At 38.0% G+C, this 22,900-nt stretch overlaps 1 protein-coding gene across 7 annotated transcripts in view; it reads left to right on the forward strand.

The window, feature by feature from the left end:
- nek7 (NIMA-related kinase 7) overlaps positions 1 to 22,900 on the forward strand; it is a 225,534-nt gene that overhangs the window by 138,528 nt on the left and 64,106 nt on the right. For all 7 annotated transcript variants that reach the window (XM_063063872.1, XM_063063870.1, XM_063063868.1 and 4 more), the window contains 3 exons: positions 7,328 to 7,468; positions 9,052 to 9,114; positions 15,598 to 15,708. In XM_063063872.1, the coding sequence (XP_062919942.1) occupies positions 7,328 to 7,468; positions 9,052 to 9,114; positions 15,598 to 15,708 (315 nt within the window). The remainder of the gene's footprint in view (positions 1 to 7,327; positions 7,469 to 9,051; positions 9,115 to 15,597; positions 15,709 to 22,900) is intronic.

Genomic DNA, 22,900 nt, shown 5'->3' on the forward strand with positions numbered 1-22,900 from the left:
CTGTATCAGCCTAATCCTAGGTGGCAGTTTGTCCCTCAGCTGCCAAGAAACACCACCCTCTGGCCTTATATCACCAATGTCTTCACAGTGCACTGGGAGGTGCCCGGCTTTAATAAACCAAGACAGTGTGTGATCTGACATGCAAATGTAGGTCATTGCATATGTAAATGTGTGATTACAGGCTTGCATGCCAGAACACATTAGTGAGACTTTGCTCTCAGCATGTGGTTGTCATAGTTCCTCAAAAGCTGATGCTAACATTTGTCAAGTTATCACATACGCCAATAAGACAAAAAATTGTGCTGTAGATTGGGTATATTTATTGAATGTAAAATACCCAAATTCTGAAATAACCAAAAATGTGTACTTAATGTTGTTTATAACATCAATAACATCATTGCTAACACTGTTACTTATATGTTGTCAAATACTTCAAAATTTTGTTGATCAGTGGCAGATATAGCTCATGCACAATTAAAAAGTTGCATTATTTTTGTTTCTATTTGCTTTATTTTTACCGATATGCTGATGGTATGAGTTGGTGTGGTCAATCATATACACAATATATTGCATGTACTTTATATAAAAGTGGATACATATGAATATCATTTTGCTTCCAGAAATCTATTTTAAATTGGAATGCTGCCTCTTGAATGTGTCCCTTTTGTTTCATAAGGAAAAGTTTAAAGGATCAAGCAATTGCTTCATACATTTGTAACACTGTCTCTGAATGCATTCTCACAATAAGGCAAATAATGTTGGGTGCCCCAAAGCAATCAAGATGGGGCTTGGTTTATATAAAAAATGTATAAAATTAGTTTTTTCAAAACTTATTAATCTATTGGAAGATATTGTACAAGTCTGAATGACTGTACTATTCATGTAAAAAGGTTAAGTCCTTTTGAATTTAATAAAGTCCAAGGACATTAGAAAAAATAATCAATATCAATCAAGAAGATATAGCTTTAGTTATTGGAGATGGTTTATTTTTAGTGTGCCATCAAGTGAATGATGGAACACAGAAATGATTTTATTTCCATCACGCACCAATTTAAGTGTTACAGATAGAATGTAGAATATTGAACAGTAAGTACAGCAGGGTCCTTTGGCCCATAATGTTGTGTCAAACCAATTAAAATGGTAATCAATTGGCTAACTAAAGTAATTTCTTCAGCCTCCACAATGTCCATATCCCTCCATATTCCTCACATTCATGTGCATGTATAAATGTCTCTTACAAGTTCCTATTATATCTGTCTCTAGCACCACCCCAGGCAGTTCATTTCAGGCACTCGCCACTCTGTATAGTTTAAAAATACTTCCCCTCACATCTTCTTTAAAATTACCCTGTCTTACCTTAAATGCATGTCTTCTGGTATAACACATTTCAACCTTCAGGAAAAACATACTGTCTGTCTACTCTATCTATGATCTCATAATCCTATAAACCTCTATCAGATCTCCCCTCAGCCTCTGCTGCCCCAGAGAAAACAACCTAAGTTTGTCCAACCTTTCATTATAGCACATGCCCATCCAGGCAGCGCCCTGATAAAACTCTTCTGCACCCTATTGAAAGCTTCGACATCCTTTCTATAATGGGGTGACCAGACCTGAATGCAGTCCTTCAGGTGCGGCCTAACTAGAGTTTTATAAAGCTGCAACATAATTTTCTGACTCATTCCCTCGAATAATAAATGCTAGCATGCATCTGCAAACTTACTAATCCACCCATCTACATTTTCAACCAGATCATTTATAGACATCACAAACAGCATTGGTCCCAGTACAGATCCCTGTGGAACACCAGTTATCTCAGGCCACCAGTTAGAATAAACCCCATTTTGTCTTCAATGAGCAAACAATTTCTGCAATTTTGGAATCCAAATAGGCAATTCTTCTTAATCTTCTGGATGAGCTTCCCTTGAGGGACCTTGTGAAATGCCATACTAAAATCCATGTAGACAATATCAACAGCTCTATCTTCATCAATCACCCTTGTCACCTCATCAAAAAACTCAAACCAATTTGGTAGGACATGAATTACCCTGCAAAAAGCTATGCTGACCCTCCCTTATTAGGCCGTGGTTTTCCAAATGCTCATAAATCTTATCCTAAAAATTCTTTCTAGTAACACCCCTACCACTGGCATGAGACTCATCAGTCTTTAGTTTCCAGGATCATCCCTGGTTCCCTTCTTGAACAATAGAACAACTCTAGTTACTCGCCAGTCCTCCAGGACCTTGCCTGTGGCTAGAGAGGATATAAAGAAATTGGTCAAGGTCCCAACAATCCCTTCATTTCCCTCTCTCAATAACCTGGGGTGTATCCCACCAGTTCTTGGAGCCTTAACCACCTTATTGCTCTTTGCGAGACCCAACACTACCACCTCCTTTCCTTCAAAATGCCCTAGTATATTAATATTCTCGGCATTGACTTCCCTATCTTCCACATCCTTCTCCGAGGTAAATACTGATGTAAAGTACTTAGTAGGACATCATTCACATCCTCTGCATTCAAGCAAATGTTCCCCCTTCATCCTTGCGTGGTCCCACCCTCTTCTTAGTTATCCTCTTTCTTCTGATCTATGTTCAGAATGTTTTAATCCTACTTGCCAAGGACTTTTCATGGCCCCTCCTGGCTTTCCTAGTTCTGTTATTCAGTTATTTTCTGGCTTCTTTATAATCCTTTGCTTGATTCTTGCTTCCTAAGCTTTACATATGTTTCCTTTTTCTTCTTGATTAAATTCATCACCTCTCTTGACATCTAAGGTTCTCTTACCTTGCCATCCTTGTACTTCCATTGGACTGGAACATACCTGTCTTGTACTCTGTGCAGTTTGTCTTTCAAACCTCCACGTATCAGATGTAGATTTGCCAGAAAACAGCTGTTCCCAATTAACTCTCCCTAATTCCTGCCTAATGCTCTTATTTGTTCTGCTCCAATATAATACTTTCCTGCAATGTCCATACTTATCCTTATCTATAGCTATCTTAAAACTTAAGGAGCTGTTGTCACTGTTCCCTGACTGCTCACCCGCTGAAAGGTCAGCCATCTGGCCAGGCTCAATTCCCAACAGCAGATCCAGCACAGCCTCTCTTCCTGTTGGCCTATCTACATATTGATTTAAAAAACCCTCCTGGATGCACCTAACAAATTCTGTCTCATCTAATCAACTTGCATTAAGAAGGTGAAGACTCAAGACCAACAACCTTACTTAATTTGCTTGCATATCTGTTCCTCAATGCTCTGGTGGCTGTTGAGGGGTCTGTACTACAATCCATCAGAGTGGTTGCACACTTCCGAATTTTGAGTTCTACCCAGATAGATTCAGTGGACAAGCCCTGCATTGTGTCCCTTTGAGTGCAGATGTGTTATTGTTCATAATGAGTAATTCAACTCCATCCTCACCCCGCCTCCTTCCCACCTCTCTTTCTCCCTCTCTATCTTTTCTAAAACATTGAAACCCAGGGACATTAAGCAGCCATTCCTGTTCCTCTCTCTCAACAAAGTCTCTGTAATGACTGTAACATCATAGTTCCATGTACTGATCCATACTGTAAGTTCATCACCTTTACCCGTAGTACTCCTAGCATTAAAATGCACACACTTTAAACTATCCGTCCTGTCGTATTTATGACTTTGTGTCCTGCCTGTCTTTACTGGCCCTGGACATCTACCTTCCTCTGTATCCCTCCACTTTCTGACTTGGTGCTCTGGTTCTCATTGCCTTGACAAACTACAAACGTTTGCAGTTTTAACCCTCCAAAGTAGCACTTCCAAACCTCCCGGCCAAGAAATTTTTTCCCCTCCAGTTTAGGTGCAACCCATCTCTCTTGTACAAGTCACCCCTGCCCCAGAAGAGGTTCCAGGGTTCCAAGAAGCTGAAACCCATGCCTACTGCACCAATTCCTCAATCACTCATTCATCTCCACTATCATCCTATTCCTGCTCTGACTTGCATGTGGCACTGGGAATAATTCGGAGATTGGAAGTCTTGCTCTTCAGACTCTTTCCTAGCCTAGTTCCCTACACTCTCTACAAAGGACTCCCCCCCCCACCCCCCCACAATGTAGTTGGGGTCAATGTGCACTACGACCTCTGGCTGCTCACCCTTCACCTTGTGAATATTCTGCAGCCACTTTGAGACATCCTGGACCCCAGCACCTGGGAGGTGACACACCATCCTGGCATTTCTTGTTCGGCCATAGAATCTGCTGTTCATCCCCCTATCGAGTCTCCTGTCACTATTGTTCCACCTGACTTTACCTTTTTCTGCTGAGCCTCCGAGCTAGTCACAGTTTCAGTTGCCTGGCTGCTGCTGCTGTGTGCTGATAGGTCATTCTCTTCTTCCTCCCACCTCCCCCATTCAGTATTCAAAGTGGTATACTTATTGTTGAGGGGAATGACCACAGGGGAACCCTGCACTGACTGCTTATTCCCCTTACTTCTCCTGGTGGTCACCCATCTACTGACTGAAGCCTGCACTCTGGGTGTGACCACAGCAGTAAAATTTTAATTTGTGATGTTTTCAGCTTCCTGGATGGTCCTGAGTACATCATCTCAAGCTCCAGTTCCTTGAACTTGTCAGTTAGAAGCTGAAGTTGGGTACAGTTCTTGCAGATGACTGGAAGTTACCTTAAAATCCCACATCTCACAGGAGGAGCATCCATTGCCTTAACCATCCTGCCTACAAAGGCTAAGGATTTATAGACAATAAAAATTACTTACTTGTTCTTACCTGTGCCTTCTCTTTGAAAACTTTGATTTTTCCACACAGTTGAGTCACTTACTCAGCTTCCTCTTACCAAACTTGTTATGCCTTTTGCTCCAACTGTTCAATCCCAAGTTCCACAATCAAAAACACAAACTACTCGGCACCCTTAGCCTGTTGAGCCATAACCTGACCACTCTTAACACTGGCCCACTCACACAATAGCCGCTCTGATAAATACCTCCCTTTTTTCACTGGCTCAAATAAATACATCTTAAACAATGAGTTGGTAGTGAATCACAACAGCAATCTTGGGATCAAGTTGCTGCTAATTTAAAAAAATTGAATTGAGAGAGAAGGAAAAAAATTATCATTTGCCTTAGAGGATAAAACACAAAATAAGGAGATTTCAACTATAGAAGTTCTGCAGTTGAAATGTAAGATTTATGGTGTTCTAATGTACAGTTTACAGTATTCTAATGTAATGTAAAAAAGTACAAATTCAAAACCACTGTTAAAAATCTGTTGGTTCTGCATTATGGGATTGGTTCATTGAATTAGATATTTTGGTGTAGTGTTTGTAGCCACTTCAGACTATATATATTCAGACTATATATATAATCATTCTAGACTGATCAATTGAATTTCATTTTATTTTCATTTTCATTTTTTATACTAGTTTGATGTTATATATATATATATTAGAGAAACTCGACACACTTGTGTGTGTTCTGTTGGTGCATCAACTAAAGCATGAAACGTCGACTGTACCTCTTCCTAGAGATGCTGCCTGGCCTGCTGCATTCACCAGCAACTTTGATGTGTGTTGCTTGAATTTCCAGCATCTGCAGAATTCCTGTTGTTTGCATTTTTAAAACTGTAACATGGTTGCTTTTACAAAATTTAAATTTTGGAAATTTGGGAAATGGGAACAGTGAGACATAGAACATATCTGTCGGTATCTGAAGCTTGGAAGATTTGTGTGTCAAATATCAACTTATCAAATATCAATCTTTAAAGTAACCTATCCTTTTTTGGCATAAGCTTTGTATGTATATTGAATTTCTATTTGGTATTAAAAATTATATCCTTCAAAATGGTGGTTCAGAGTTTATTTATAATGTTCCGAGCAGTTTCTTGCATAGATTCAGGGAATTAAAGGATTGAAGAAATCAAGGGCAAGCTTCGGGGAAGGGATAGGAGGCAATGGTCCAATATTCAAAGGGGTTGGAAATGATTGGATCCAAGACCTGCTCAGAATGTGAAACAGTATGAGATTGGCATTGATTGAGGAAGGAAGGAAGGAAAGCAGACAGATCTCGTGGAAGGTTGAACTAGGAAATTGTGAAGAGTGCAATTTAAAATGTTATATTTAGATGAATGATCGTATTGTTTGGGAATAAAACTTAATTTCCCAGAATACTTGCTAATTTAATTGTTATCTTGATTTAAAATGAAAATTAGCATTGCATCAACAAAAGGAGCAACATTCAATCATTCAATTTTAGTAATAAAGTACCTATGGCATCTTCCTAGCCCCTGTTCTCCAAATTTGTATTATGTTCACTGGGGTGCAAAGACTGCTAGCGCTTGATGCATAGAACATGCAAAGTTAAGGCAAGTCCAATTTCTCAAGGAAAGCTGACAGACTTGTAAAGCTGACTAGTGAAAAAATCATTTTATTTCCTAAAAATCTATTAGTGGATTACCTGTGATGTTTCTGTTGGTTTGTGAGACCTATGTTGGGACCCTAGTATAGCTGAATAAACAATCCATACTGTGCCTGTGTGTAAAAGATTAAATATTTGTCTCTTATGCCGGATACCATCGGTTGCATTTAATCAAAGACATTTGAGCTGTTTGGACTAATGACTTCACCTTTATGCCATAATTAAGTTAAGATTTCAAAGTTATCTCAAAAGTATCATTCCACTTCCCTGACCGGGTAATGCTATTCTGCAGACTCGTAAGTCAGGTGTACTTTGAGTCCTAGCATAGGCCCTATTCAAATAGAAAGGGAGAACATGTAAAGGTGGAAGTAGTAGAGCACTTCCAATAATATATCTCAACTTTTTTAGCAGCAGGTGTGAGTGGTCAATACAATTTCAAAGTGACAACTTCCAGAGTATGAAGCTGCAATGGTAGAAATCCAGAAGTCGTTTTCCATTATCTTACAAAACTCAAAAGCACTTGCAATAATTTTTACTAAAATATCTTGAAAATGCAGTGTTTTAAGATGTTAATGGCAGATGAAGCTAAAATAATTGATTAAAACTTAGTTTTCCTTGAAATTTAAAAGCATACATCAAAATATCATTGTTATCTTTAATCCTATTGAAAATTTAGTGTTTTTTTTAACTCCAATCACTATATTTTGTCCATTCAAATGTTTCAAATTCATTAAAAATTGTCTTTTATTCCTATTAATGATTGTCTGCTTAATGATATTATCAATACACGCCAGGGATTACTTTGAACTGATGCTGAACAAGACCAGATCTGAAAAACCTGGTTAAAGTATATATAGGGGCTTGAATGACATTTCCTTATTTTTATATTGAAGCAAAATTTCTGCTTTCTGCGGTGTTTATCTTCACGTATGCTTCTTGTTCACAGAAACCTCTGCGTCCTGATTTGGGCCTCAATACACTGGGAAATTTCCAAATAGAGAAAAAGATTGGTCGTGGACAGTTTAGTGAAGTATATAGAGCATCATGCCTAATAGATGGAATGCCTGTAGCTCTGAAGAAAGTCCAGGTATGCACACTTGAAATGTAATTGTTCTTGAAGCTCAACAATCATAATTATAGATGTATGAATTAGAAGTAAGGACATCTATTTTTTATATTCTGAGAAATTAGAGAGATATTTCAGTACAGTTGTTTTACCTTAAACGTGATATCAAGTCATGGAGTGAAAGTTTTCAATGCCTCTGACAATGACTGCAATTTTCATTTTTGGAATCTGACTCTTACTGCCAATGTCTACACTGATTACACTTTGCTGTCTTCTCTTGAACTTGTGTTCTCTTGTTCCATTACCTCTTTGCTACTCTAACCAACTATGATGCTATACAGTATGTTTAGCTAATTAATATTTAGGATCAACATTGTTAATAATCACTTAAAAAAGAAACCCAGAGAACACTTTATGATCAAGGAAGTTTTCATAGCTAAAAGATTGATCAAAGAGCGTGCTGGTGTATATTGCTGAGGACTCTCATTGAATTGTGGATCATGTGTTGCAGTAAGAATTGATAGACAACAGTGATGACGTTGTTTTACTTGGTGTAAATCTTGCTGTCAGGTAGTGAGTATACTTCAAAATTATTGTCATGAAAGCATTTGGTACATTTTGCGGTCATTGAATTTACCAGACAAATCCTCCTTTCAGGCATCCCATAAGTTACTTTTTGAAAACAAAACTAAAAGGCCTCTAACCTTATGTGCTACAAAAAAGTTTTTAACTTTCAGACTTCCATTATGCTTAATTACATTTGAGAAAAAAAAGGATTGATTTACAGTTGTTCCTTTTTCTCCATCTACCTTTGGAGAATTTTGATGAAGCCAATTCCCCAATTTGGTTCTTTGTAGAATATGATGCCACATCTATTTATGGAAGAGATTAAACTTTTTTAAAACTTGGGTACTGTTTACATTTAAAAAAATGTTGGTCTTCGTATTCCAGCAAACATTTTTAGTGATGAGGTTTGATGAAGTTAGAAAAGGTATTACAGTTTTATTTTTGTCATTTATGTTGCTTTAACAAGAATGGCACTCCTGAAGTATGTGCCATTCATGTACTTTGTTGCTGAGCTAACAACTTACTTAGGCATATCTGGGTATAAGGTAATGTCCATGGAAAAGATAAATCTATCTACTTTGTTTAAAGTAATGAGAACAATTGAAACACTTCATGTTTTGGCTGAAATCTTGGGTAACTTCACAAATTCTTGAATTTAATGATTATGGTACCTTTTTTTTAACAAGTGATTGTTGGCTCTTAATATGTTTTTTGTATCTGTATTTTTGTGTGACATGAAGTTCAAGTACTCTGCTGAAATGAAGTTCCTCTCCAAGCCATTGATAAGTCTCAACTATTTTTGTGTGTATATTTTGTTCGGATAAATCAAAATCAGATTTTGATTGATATGTAATACTTGTTCAGATATTTCAGTTGTGCTTCCATCACATCTGTGCATAATTTTGCTGTAGTGTTTTACTACAAGAGAAAATACAGATTTTCACCATGTAGAGAAAATAAAATGACCCTTGTTGAATTTAGTGCTTTTTTTGTGTATTGGGTGTGAAAAAGAAACCTAAAATTAATATTTTTTCCAGATATTTGAAATGATGGATGCCAAAGCTCGTCAAGATTGCATAAAAGAAATAGATCTTCTGAAGGTAAAAAGAACATCTTAGAAAAAAGTTAGAAAAGGGAAGAACTCATTTTAAGAATGTATGCTTAATGTTTGTTGGCCAGATTTTAGCTTTTTCGAAGATGTAGCCAAAATGCTGGAGAAAATTCATGTTAACTTTTACTTTGGATTCCGTAAATCAGCAGCAAGAGCTTCTGGTTGGTTCCGTGTCCATTACTGTGCGCAGAAACCATGTCATAGAACTGAAAGCTTGAACCTTCTGTAGTTCCAACAATTTTTATTGTATGTAATGATCTGGTACTCCATGTTGCTCAGTGCAATTAATCTTGACTACAGCTTTATGACTTTTATCAGTCGCAAATCAACTTTTGGGCTTGTATCAAACCAAAGCATTCATTTGCCTTGTTCATATGAATAATTCTAGCCATGAAAGGTGAGCTGTTGTCATTGAGGAAATCTCTGTCAAGAAACAATGATGTGAAATGGATGACTCACTATGTGTGGAGGACAGTTAAATAAAGAAGTATTATATCAATGCTTTTCAGAATTGGAGCATTCCTTCTTTGAAGTTCTATTTTGTAGCTATTTTCTTCTCATTACTGAATAATTTAAATATTTCAAAGGTTCATTTTGTTGTGTGATGGGGTCCTGAATTACCCCTATGAACTGTGCTTTTGAAAAGAGAGAGAGAGAGAGAGAGTTGTTCAACACCAGACACCTTGTTATTAAGAGAAAAAGAAGCAAAGACTACTTGGATATGGTGTTATGTTTTCTCTGCAGCATGTTTACACTTCTGCAAGGACACTGGCAGCTTAAGTTCTTGCAGAGAGAGAAGGGAGGAGCTACTTGATGGACAGCTGGTGTTCAGCATGGTGAGATAAATAGAAGGTCAGATGATAGACAGACAGACACATGGTTTTGGACACAGGCTGAGCTTTGTTGTGCCCACGTGAAAAGATGGGTTTTGGAGGATTGATTAAGCAGATCGATCAGTGGCTGTCGCAGTGTGAAAAGGGTGAGACCGGTGGGGAGTTATTTGTGTGTGCGACCCTCGCATGGGTTGATAATTCCACCACAGAAGAATGGTTCTCTTTGTTGTGTCACAGTCGGTGACTTCTAAAGGATTTCAGAGGACAACGAGAAGATCGACAGCGTCAACTCACCTGAGGACTCAAACCTCTCTCTCTTCATCACTACTCAGCTCAATACCACGAACTGAACTGAACTTTACTCATCATCGTACGACTATCTGTTTACTCCTAGACTTGAAGAAGCTTGGTTTTCATATATTTCCACACTTATACATATCTAATCATTGCTAACCTGTTTCATATATCTGATTTTATATTACTGTATTGCATAGTTACTAAAAAAATACCATTAGTTAATAGCAATACTCGACTCCAAAATGTTTTACATTTCTGCTGGTTGTTTAACCCGTCACGGGGTATGTGACAGTTGTCAAAGTATGCACGTAGAATGCAATACAACTCTGAAATCTGACCGCCAGATAACTATGAAATGCAGGAAAACTACTGGAGTCATTGAAAGAAAATATATCACCCCCCGTGCGAAAAAGGAACAAAAACTCGCTAACCTCAAAATCTCCCAACCCCTACCTCACACAAAAAGTTAACAGATCGCCTACCTAGAAAATGGTAACTAGAACATCAAAATCCCAAAATCCATCCCCTCCCTTGCACAAAAACTAACAGATCACCTACCCAGAAAACGGCAGCTGGAACATGAAAAGCTCCAAACCCCAATCACCTCTCTCACAAAAAAGACAGTGACAATAACATCAAACTGCCAGACCCTCCCCTGCTAAAAAAGAACAGCGACAATAGTATTAAACCCCAACTCCCTCACAGAAATACAAAAAACTAACATCGCCCACAGAAAGAAACACCAACAAGAACATCAGACCCCAAATACCCAACCCCTCCCTCAAACAAAAACGAACACATCTCCCACCTGGAACCGCAAATTCCCAATCCTCAAATCGGCAACAAGAAAGAAAACACAGAAAACAGGAGGAGATCAGTATAAGCTACAGTCCAATAATCACATAAATCTTAGAATTTTGAGAATATCCAGCATCAAAGAGAGCTACCATTTGAACTCAGCCCGTCCGTGGAGAGTGACTGGTGATCCCACAGCCTTGCTGACCCATGGCCTCAGTAGAAAGTGTCCACTGACCTCTCTCCATTAGCCTCGGTGCTTCAAATGTCCTTGATGATTTGAAATGGAGTTGATCATGGCCTCTGGTCTTCTCCATGAGGCAGCCTGTGCTTGCAGTCCTCTCTTGGAATCTTCTTGAGGACATTAGAGTGCTAGTTCATTCGATCAAACTCCAAACTGCACGTCACAGGCTCCAACATTTCTGAAACACAAACAAGTCAAAAAGAACAAGCAGAAGGCAAAAAAAAATGAAATAATTGAAATGATTGGCTATTGGAAGATCCCGCCCAAGGAATTATTGTTCACTGGAGCCATCTTGACTGGTAACTTCACATGCCAGCTGTATTTTTAAGCACAAGGCTAACTAACCTTTTGCATAGTTATAAATTTCCTACAGTTTTTTTAAAGTTTTGACAAAGTCCTGTACAGTAGCCTGGTCCAGGAGGTTGGGGCACATGAGACTTGCAGTGTGTTGGCAAACTGTGTCCAAAATCAGCTTAATGATAAGATAGTCCTTGAACCAGTAGGGTTGGTGGGTACCATCTGAGGGGAATAATGCTTGTAGTGATTTTTGACAAGGTATACGTCTCTAGAGTTAGAAAATATGTGATAGCATTGCACCAGTGGTAGCTTTATTACTTCAAATAAGTAATCACTTTTTTGTATATATTCCATATTAACATCAGTACAGCAGAAAATGTTACCCCGCCCCTCAAAAGATGAAAAACCTCATTTGGAGAGATTTCTGGAGTTTTATCACTGTCATAATATTTTCCATATTGTATCAAATTAAAACAATCCTAAGCTTTTGTCATAGCATATAGAATTACGGTACAATAATTCAAATGTGGGGTTCCGCACAGCCATAACCTAGGCCCCATTTGGTTGTAAAATGAATATATGTAATCAAAGACTGCTTTCCATACTTTGTTTTCCATACTTTCATAACTTATTAATAATTGTAATAATTTTCCAAGTCTTTCATATCTTCCACATCTTCATCCGAACTTTCCACACTCTCTGAGGTGGATGCCTGGTTCTCACAGTCTGCCAGTCTACACATGTCACTACACCTGAGGTCATTTGCAACACCCATACATCTTGGGAGTGAACATTTTTTTTGGACAGTTACAGGCCAGTAGATCCAGGACTGCATCGGATGCTGACTGGTCTTCCATCCAGTGCACCACCAACTGTTCAGCTTCCTCTTCTCTCTCCATCTTCCATCCTCTGCCAACAGGGCTTGGCCCTTGTGGGTCCTTCTCCAAACATCTTCTCTATATACCAGCCTGGTAGTTGGCTCAGTGTGCATGTTTGTTAAGCAGTCCTTGCATGGTGGGAGTTGATAACTTTCAATTTCACCTTTTTTGGCACAGAAAAGGTGATACCGGAGCTCATTGACCTTGGTGGTCGATGCTTTCGGGGCATACAGGAGACATGTAAATGCCTCCAGTTTGTCCATCAATTCTTGGGAGAGTTCCCATTCCTGACCCAACTCTAAGAATGTGTCGTGAGTTTCCCTGTTGCTGGTCAGAAGTTTTAGGGCACTTGTCTTCCCTTTGCCTGCAAAAGCGCTTACAGTGTCACCTCTTGTATATGTGTGCAACTCGATGAGAGCCCTACAAACCTCTATGCCAGCAGTGGCAGCAACCTTCCTGATGTCTACAAACCTTGTATGGGTTCTAGTGCCACACTTCTGGAACAATGGCGCCTCAATCTTGTCACAAAATGCTAAAGACATGATAAAGACATCTCTGTCTTCTGAACAGATCACTACAGATTGGTGTTCCTCTCTTGTGGCATGGGCAGCGTGGAGAAGTAGGCGGCCATCTGCTTCTTCTTGTTGACACTGAAGAGCTGACACCTCACTGTCTTGAGATGTGATTCTGTAACATTTATCATTCACAGTCGCATACAGAATCTTCTCCTGTAGCTTTGCTCTGTACTCTACCATCCTGCATTCATGGACTATGAAGCATATGAGACTATTTTTGTTCCTGACTTTGGTCAGGAAGCTCCTCCACTGCCTCACCATCTGTGTACCTGTGATACCTTGCAACTCATGACCAGTCTTTTCACCCCGTAGAAATCTTTCACTATTCTTGATAGAGTTCTCCTTGTATGTGTTGAACACAACATCTATTCTGCTACTCTGACCGCCTTCCCTCAGAGCCATACCCAGAATTGTTGTGGCAACATCTCTGAAAGTAACTTGATCGCCTTTCACTCTTTGGACCAAGTTCATTCCATCAACCACTGTAGCAGAGTTTCCTGGGAGTTGCTCTTCTACTGCTACATTTTTCTGCAAGGTTGTGGCTAAAGTAGCTTTATTTGTCTTTCTCAGCATTTCTTTTGGTGTGGACAGGGCCTGATATGTGATGAAGTCTGATCTATGATCTTGTTGAAATTGGTTGCCTTGGCCCTCCAAACTTTGAGTTCCCTCTGTAGAGTTTGATTTTCCAAGAAAACGTCCCTTAATGATACACTTTCAGGAACCATTAACAATTTTCCTTTGTCATCTGGAAATATATCTACTGAATTGCCCAGCTCAGATTCCAGTTTCCTATGAATGTGCTTCCTTGTAGAATCTTGCAGGAGTGTAACTCCATCAGATAGCATGAAAGATTCAAGTTTCGTGACCAAAGAAGTGTGTGATATCAGTTCTGATATACTTGAAAAGGTCCTTATAGAGGCTTCCCTTTCAATCCTTTTATACAGTTCATCACCATCTGTTTCATCATCATTCTCTTTGTACTCAGGTTCCTTTTTCTTGATTCTAGTATAATCCTTATAGCATGAGACATGATAGTGGGCCTCTGCAGCAACTATGTCTCTGCTTGTTACTGTTAGAATCTTTTCATCTTCCTTTTGGGTTGCACTTTCCTGTAGTGTTTGGTCAGCTCTGAGTTGTACAGCTTGTGTAAGCTTTTCACGTGACTTGGACCCTTTCAGAAATTTCACCTTATTACAAAAAGTGCAGATTTGATCATACGCCCTTGCTTCTGATGAAGATCTCCTACTTGGCCTTTTTGATGTACAAGTACTCTCACCGCCTTCATCAGTAATGCTTTCCTTGGCTTTCCTTTTCAGAGTCTCTTCATGGCGAAGAGGCTTCGGCATTTTCAGTGATAGTAGATTCTTGGGACTTCTTTTTCTCCAAGTTCTTTAGCAACGTGTAAAATAGGGGCATAGTTTCTCACTTTGGCTGCTTCAAATAATGTTTTCCAGGATTCATAGTCTTGAGGACTAATTAAATGGTCATCATATTCTTTTGATGTTTCCGGTGTATGATACACTGCTTCTTAATAGATTCTTTGTGCTTATGGCTCTCCATTCTGAAGCAAAGTGATTCAGCTACTCGAGATCTAAATCTACTCTACTCTTCCCTCTCCTCTATTGTGCAGGACCATCCCACCACCACAGTACCTGAAACAGAAAAAAATCACATTAACATTGCTGGTGAAAAAGTACCTGCTGCAAAGGTGATATACATGTATGTATAAATGGCGATACACAAGATATAAATGTGAAACAGAACATGAAAACAGAAGTACATCTTATGTAATGTATAGTCACTGTGTTGTCACTGCCAGTAATAGGTAACATTTGTAGAGATGCTAATTTTAACAACTTTTCTGAAAAACATGTGGTCTGAGCTATATTCCCACCAATTTTCAAAGACAAGGCATCAATAATAAGAGAGAACCATCAGTTTGAAGTAGAATGCTTTATTCTGTGCTATGTATAGTTTTGAGAAGTGTGTTTTGGCATTGGGTTATAAATCGAGTGATAACACACAGAAAGCTATCACATAATTTCTAGCACTAGGGGTGTATACACCTTGCCAAAAATCACTCAAGAATTATTCCCCCCAGATGGTACCGGTGGCCCAAATTTGGGGTCCTGGCTCACAGACTAAGAGGCAGAGAGTAGTGTCAAGCATGTATTTCTGGTTGAAAGTATGCAAACAATGGTGTCTCGCTAGGACTGTGGTGTGAGTGTCTTGGATGAAAATGTAGGTGAACTGATTTGGAAGTTTGACAACATTACAAAAGTTGGAGGAGATTAAGTGAACAGTCCTTTATCTTGTAACTATGTCCTCCCATTCCAGACTTATCCACTATATAATTTAGAATGACAGAAATAAATTAATTCATGTTATTTGTTTATTTTTAAAATTTGTGTTCTTCATGAAATCATTGATTCATCAGAATTATTTAGAAAGACAAATTGCTAGTGATTATATTTTATCTCTAAGAAGTAGCAAAATCTGTAATATCCATAATGAATATTTGATTGAATTGTTTTATGCTTATGTATTTTACAGCAATTAAACCATCCAAATGTAATAAAATATCTTGCATCATTCATTGAAGATAATGAGCTAAATATTGTACTGGAACTGGCAGATGCTGGAGACCTTTCTAGGATGATTAAGGTAAATATTTGTAACCTTATGCAGTTTTTGCCCTTATAATGTACTTATTATTGGATTTCATGTGTTGTTTATTTAAATAATTTAAAGAATATTTGATTGGAAGTATTGACAGCATATTAAAGGAAAAAGAATTTTATGGATCAACTTTACTATTGAAGTAGACCTTACTGGGGGTGATGGGTCGATGGCGGGGAAAAAACATTTTCTTTTCAGTTAAAAATGTAACTTTTTTTGCCAGCTTGGAAACACTTAAGTTGTTTCTCAGCTTTACTAATTACTGTGTTATGTATCTGCTGTTTTTTTTTAATGTTGCATGGGTTACATTAGCTGTCAGTCCAAAACTTGCCTGTCTGGAAATTTGATTGCATGGCACTGTTTTTCCAGTGCTACTTGCAAGGAAATCTGTTTTCCCTGGGGGTACCCTTCATCACTCACCCCATACTCAGAAGCGGAACATGTATTTTGCTTTCCTGTCCAGACCGAAACGTGTTTACGGTAGCATTTCCTTCTGTGGCTTGCATAGATGTAGCATCTGATTTGCACATAATGTGTTTTCTGGCAGTCTGATCTTTTTATAATATTTTGAAAAAAGACAATGGCCCAGATTTTGCATATTGATGATTTTGAACTCAGTGGAACTATCGATATTTCCTGTGAAACTGGCAAGAAGCAAAGGATTTCCATCCATGTTTAATTTAAAGTAGAAATCCCAAAGTTGCTGTCAGCAGTTTGCTCTACCTTCAGACTTTTCATACCACAGTGAAGCTAACTGGTTTCAACCAATGTGTATTTCAGATATTTATGAATGAAACCTATGCAAAATACATTGGAAATCTTTTGCTTTGTTGGATTAGTTCCAATTGAACTTCCACCAATTTAAATATTTCTTAGTAAAATATATGATCCTCACCGTTTTATTTCTTCTAATATTCTCACATGAATATTTCATAATTTGTGGTTTTAAAAGACAAATTTATTAAAATGCTTATTCAGTACTTCACCTGTATTTTATTTGTATATGTTCTATCATTTTATTAGTTCCCTTAATGGATGAAGAGTTAGGTAAAGAATGTATTTGCTTACTGATTTTCTAACTCTAAAATGTTTTGACGTGATTCACTGCTCAATCATCATGATAGTATCTCTGTTGCTGGGATACAGAGATTCTTTTGAAATGATGCTTGAAAGAAAATTCTTGTAGAAATTTCAAAATCTTCAAGAGAATTATTTTGTTTAAAGGCCTCTGCAAACTGACTATCAATTCTGGGCCACTGTAATATTGTGCAATTTTCTTTGCGCAGTAGTAATTTTAATATTTTGGTGGTTCTGCTAAAGAAAATGTGTTAATTTATTGCTCTTTTAACAAATCTCTTGTGTCACTAGTCATTTTACTTGAAGATAAGCAACAGATGAATACTGTGAAAATGTCAGCGGCGCTACATTAATAGAAAAACAACAATTAAAATCCAAAAAAGTCTGAATAAAATTGCTTCAAGCATTCTCTGGAGATGTAGATATGTAACTTCTGGAAAAATAATTTATTTGTATGAAAACTTAAAAGTATTAGCAAGTGAAAGGAATGTCATGTCTGCTTAAATTTCTTTTTAAAACTGCTGTGAATCCACATGCAAACCATGCAATTCTCTCATAGCATATTTGTGATATCTGTGAATAGAGTATTGAAAAACATACTGGCAAAAGAATGAGTCACATCTGCTCAACAGTTTAGTAAGTAACAGTTCCTTCTAAAACTTATTTTAGGAAATTTTAACTAGGGGGATCTTTATTAAAAAATGTAAAAGTCTATCACAGATCGAGGAAAAAAGGTCTCAAAGATTTGGCAAAGCCTTTTAATGTTAGCAAACTGGGGGGTGGGAGGGTTAAGAGTCATTTTGAATACAATCACTAGATTGTTTGCAGTCCCATTCTAATGTTAAGATCCTAATCTACTAAACAAGTCTTTTTTCTCACTAAACCTGGTGTGAAATATTGAGTCATACTTGATTAACTAGCAGCGAAGTTGATGATGTCCATTTGGGAAACAAAATCATCTAAATCATCTTTCAATTTCAGTATCAAAAATTTGAAATTGCTATCCATTTCAGGGAGCAATGGTAGGAGACAATAATTTTCTTTATTGCTATCACAAATTCTAAGCCAATATCCATAAAGAGCAGGAAGATGGGATCAAGGGAAACCAAAGTGAACAGAAAAACAAATTGCCAAGAAAAATTAAACAAAAATCACCAACACATTTAACAGCTCTTGAGCTCTTCATTTGCAGAAATTAATTGGCTGCACCTTAATTTGTCATACCTTTATTTAGAATGTGCAGTACGTCATGAAAGAGTGTGGATTCTTTTATGCTATTTGTGACACTGCTCAGAAAACCTGACTTTGTGCTGTTTATAGAAGAGTAACATGGATAGGAAATTCAAGAATAATTTTTAGTTAAATTCCAGCCCAAAGGTTTTCTTATTTTGATAACATTATAGTGTTAGCAAAATATTAAAAATATATATTTGCTACCATTTGAATAGCAGTTACACAAAAATAAAACATTTTTTTTCTCTTTAATAGATACCCATGGAGGAGCTGTTGCTTTCAAAGCACATTGATTGCATTGATCTGTTTAACTAGTGCAAACATGTTTTTGTACTTAATTATATATTTTTTTAACTATGTGGTAGAAAGTATCTTTTAGATAGCACCATATGGTCAAACATTAGCTACAGCTAAATGAGTTAGTATGTATAAGTCAAAAGTTGACATATGCGCAACTTTTCCTGGGAATGGTGGGAGTAGGGGTAGGGGGAATGATCACAAACACTGAAGTGATGTGTAGTTTGGAAGAATCTATTTTTGCACAAGTTACATTTCTACAATGCTTTCATGCTCAAGACTTTAGTCAGTTGATGTGATAATGAGGGTTTTAAAGTAATGAATAAAGTCCTGACGAAGGGTCTCGGCCTGAAACGTTGACTGCACCTCTTCCTACAGATGCTGCTTGGCCTGCTGCGTTCACCAGCAACTTTGATGTGTGTTGTTTAATGAATATACTGTTGTTTTTAAGCAAATGAATTTAACAATGCAATACAAAACAATCTAGATGTACATTTTAGCTATAGATTATCAATCATATATAATATGCTTAACTCTCAAGGCTAATTATTCTGAAATCAATTATTTATAAATTTTGCATACAGATTTTTTTGGGTTTTGTGAGCAAATATGGTTTTGTATTTGATATGTGATGACATGCAGGCATCTTGTCTCAGTTGTTCCTTTAAACAGGATTTTGAGCAATGTTTTCAGAGCCCCCTTTTTATGAATTCCATCAAATACTGTTTAAATGTGCAAATTTTTGTTATGATTGATATGCAGTTAAATGTACTATGTGGTGCCTTTCATGACCTTTAGATCAATCACTACTTTAGGTTTTTTTACTGTTACAATGCAGGAAGCTAAACACTTAAATTTCCACATATGTTAGTGAATCATGAATACACATACATTTGCAATAAGCTAATTGTTCTGTCCAAATGAGGCAGCTGGTAAAATATATGAATCAATTTAATTGGCCTTTTCCTCAACGTGGTTGGTGAGAAGAGCAAATTTGAATGAGAAATACCAGAATTTAAATTTCAGAAATTAAAGCGATTAACAGTGATTTAAAAAAATTAAACAAATACTCAAAACTGAGGAAGTAAAGTTGAGAGTACACCCTCGAAGAAGATGTCGTTCACTTAGTTGATTGGATTTCTCCAAATTAACAGAAGTCTGGAAAAGTGAATTAAACATTGAGAGTGAAGAATTTGGGATATTACTGGAAACTGCACGTACCTGGAATTAAAAATATTGACTTGCCATTTGAGTATGTAGGAAGTGAAGATTTTAAGGAGAATACTGGCTGATGCTCTGTGAAATTACCCATGGAGTCAAAACAAGTGTAGTCTTCAACTCGTTTATTTGTCCAAGATATCTAGATGTATTTCAGATTCTGTTGCAGAAGATTTTCTATCCCCTCAACTGAATGTTCTGATTTTTGATTAGGATTAAATAATGAGTATATATTCATTTGGGAAGCAGCATTTATTGATACTTTAGGTTTTCTTTTCCTGTTGCAACTATGAAATGTCCTTTTATTTTTAATAGCAGCAATATGCATACAATGAATGATAAGAAAATTTCTGTTATGTGTTGATATTGAGTGGAAAGCAAAGCATCATAGCACAGAGGTCAACTTCACCATACCTCAGCTGGTGGAAAATTTAAATAAATCAAAACGAACTGAGGCACAAGGTGAATGAAAATCAAAGTGTTACTGGAAGGGGTAGAAAATGTAACCAAAAGTATGCAGTGGTCTTTGAATACTGAAAGGAGGAAAATTATGCTGAGGGGGAAAAAAAGCTTAAGGATCCATGTCTGTATGTATTTAGCATTTGTAGCAAGATAGATAAATTAATGGTAGAAATAGATATGAGTTATATTTTATCTGCAGTTACAGAGATGTGGTTGCAGAGAATGTAGGAGTGGAAGCTCAGGACTCTTAGTTATTTAGTGTTCCAAAAGAATCAGCAAAAAGGACAAGGATGCATGGTTAATGGAGTAAGGACCTATGCATTGGTGAGTCTTTCTGCCTCCAAAATAAAGTGCATCAGAACTATCAAAGGACATTAGCAATTTTTTTCCTATTAAGTGCAATCGTGAACATTAGCCAGATCAGAAATGCTGATCAAGTCAACTAGTTCTCAGAGAGAACTCTGATAGGCCAATCAGATGGTTCACTGCTGCTCAGCGATAGAACATTAAAAAATCATGTGTACAATTAAGAAATGTTAATGAATAGTAGAAATACTGGAGTCATGATGATCGTGATGAGGTCTGCTGGAGAGAGACATTTATACACATGCTGTCCTCCATAATTCAAAGAGATTGAAGAATAAGGTTGCAGGGTGACAAAACGTGGCAGGAGCACTTGGAACTAAAAACTAATCCCTACCGGGAGAAAACAACACCTGTTCTTTTCGCACTGTTCTCCAGCAGTTTAAGGACTAAGTCCAGCCAGAACATAACTCACAAGTGCTCTTGAAAGTCAAGTATTAATCCTACCTACCAACAAACAAGCACTGCCGTCCTGGTCCCCTTCAAGATAGCTTATGAATAAGCATGTGACTTCTCTCCCAGAGATGATAGGTGTTTGTGCACTCGACTCTTGAAGGCTTGGACGCCATCGTCGCAGATGTTTCCAACCACAGCATCTGGAAGGCTGTTCCAAACTCTGATAGCACAGTGAAGGAAGCTTCTATCCAGTGTGTAGGTTCTCGCATCAGGCACAGAAACAGAATGAGCGGCATAGATAAACTTGATCGTGTGGTGCGCCGTCTCTCATAAGATGAAGGCAGCATGGCGCGAAGGTCTGCAGGACTGTGACTGGTCTGTATTTTGTATAGCACAGTAGCTGCAGCAACCTGTCGTCTGTGGTGTAAACTACTGATGGCTATCTTCTCACGAGCTGTGGCTTCATCTACACCTATAATCCTGAGAGCCTTTCTTTGAATGTAATCAAGCTGGCTGAGGACACTCTGTGAGGCATCCATCCATGATAAGCAGGCATACTCCATGATACTTCGTACCTGGGCTTTGTAAACCATGGCTCTGCCCTCTTTGACTGGTTTGGATGCTGCTTTCTGCAGTGCTCGAAGCCTTTGTCCAGTCTTGTTTGAAATAGTGGAAAGGTGTTTATCCCACACCAACTTGCTGTCAATATTAACACCAAGGATTACTAGCTCCTTCTTTAAATCCAGCTTGCACTTCCCAAAATACAGGTCGGGGTTAGATGGATTCCTCTTCCTAGACATCACCATCACCTTGCACTTAGTAGGCTCAAAGGTGACATTCCAGTCGTCTACCCAGGCTTTCATCCTGTCAAGATCCCTATTCAGTCTTGTTGCCACTGTATTACTCTCTCCTGCTCTAATTGGTGCAAATAGTGTGGGGTCGTCAGCGATGAGGTGAGATTAATAAATTGTCTTGGATTAAAGTTCTAAGGACTTTTGATCATAATATGACAGAACTCTAGATACAGTTGAGGGTGATTCATCAGGTGCAAAACAGTGTCCTCAGTTTGAGGACAATTGCAAAGATATGGTAGAAGAGCAGTCTGAGACCAAACTGGGGAAAATATGCTGAAGAAAAGGCCAGTAGTAAAGCAGTGGCATATATTTTAGCCATAGTATTCATCAGAAATTTATCCTAATCTAAAAAAATATTAAGAAAGCAAGTTTAAAAATGCGAATTTAAAAACTTGCCCATACAAAATGACAAAGTGACGGTGTACTTGGCAAAGTACTAAAAACCTGTTCCAATCAACGTGATGGAGTATTCAAAGACTCCTTCAGTCTCTCACTGCTGCAGTCAAAGGTTCCAAAGTTCCAGAGATTCAAAAGTACATCAGTCCTAGTAGTGCTCGAGAAGAGCATGGTGAGCTGCCTCAATGACTATTGGCTGGAAGTACTCACATCTACTGTGCTTTGAGAGGTTGGTTATGGCGAGAATTAACTCCTGCCTGTGCAAGAACCTGAATGCTGCAATCTGCCTGCCACCACAACAGGTGGACGCAGTCTCATGGGCTTTTCACCCAGCTTTGGAGGTCCTTGACAACAGCAATAGATACATCAGGCTGCTGTTTATTGATTAGAGATCAGTGTTTGGCACCATCATCCCCTCACTACTAATCAACAAGCTTAAAAAAAATCCTGGGTCTAAAATGTACTACCCTTCACAACTGGATCCTTCACCTCCTTATTGGGCAACCACTGTCAGTGCAGATTGGTAACAACATTTCCTCCTCAATGATAGTCCACACAGGTGCACCTCAATGATGCATGTTCAGCCCACAGATCTACTGTCTCTATGCTCATGACTTTGTGTGGCTCAGCACAGCTCCATCGATAACTTCACTGATGATATCACAGTTGTTTCTAGAATCTCAGTTGGCCATGAGGAGGCATGTAGGTCGGCTGATTGGGTGCTGTTGTAACAGCAACTTTGCACTCAACATCAGCAAGACCAAGGAATTGATTGTGGACTTAGGAGGAGAAGTTGGGAGAGCACACTCCAGTCCTCATTGAGAGATCAGTGGTGGAAAGGTTTAACAGTTTAAAGTTCCTTACTGTCAGCATCTTAAAGG

The sequence above is a fragment of the Mobula hypostoma genome, chromosome 12 (assembly GCF_963921235.1).
Source record: "Mobula hypostoma chromosome 12, sMobHyp1.1, whole genome shotgun sequence".
NCBI classification, from domain to species: domain Eukaryota; kingdom Metazoa; phylum Chordata; class Chondrichthyes; order Myliobatiformes; family Myliobatidae; genus Mobula; species Mobula hypostoma.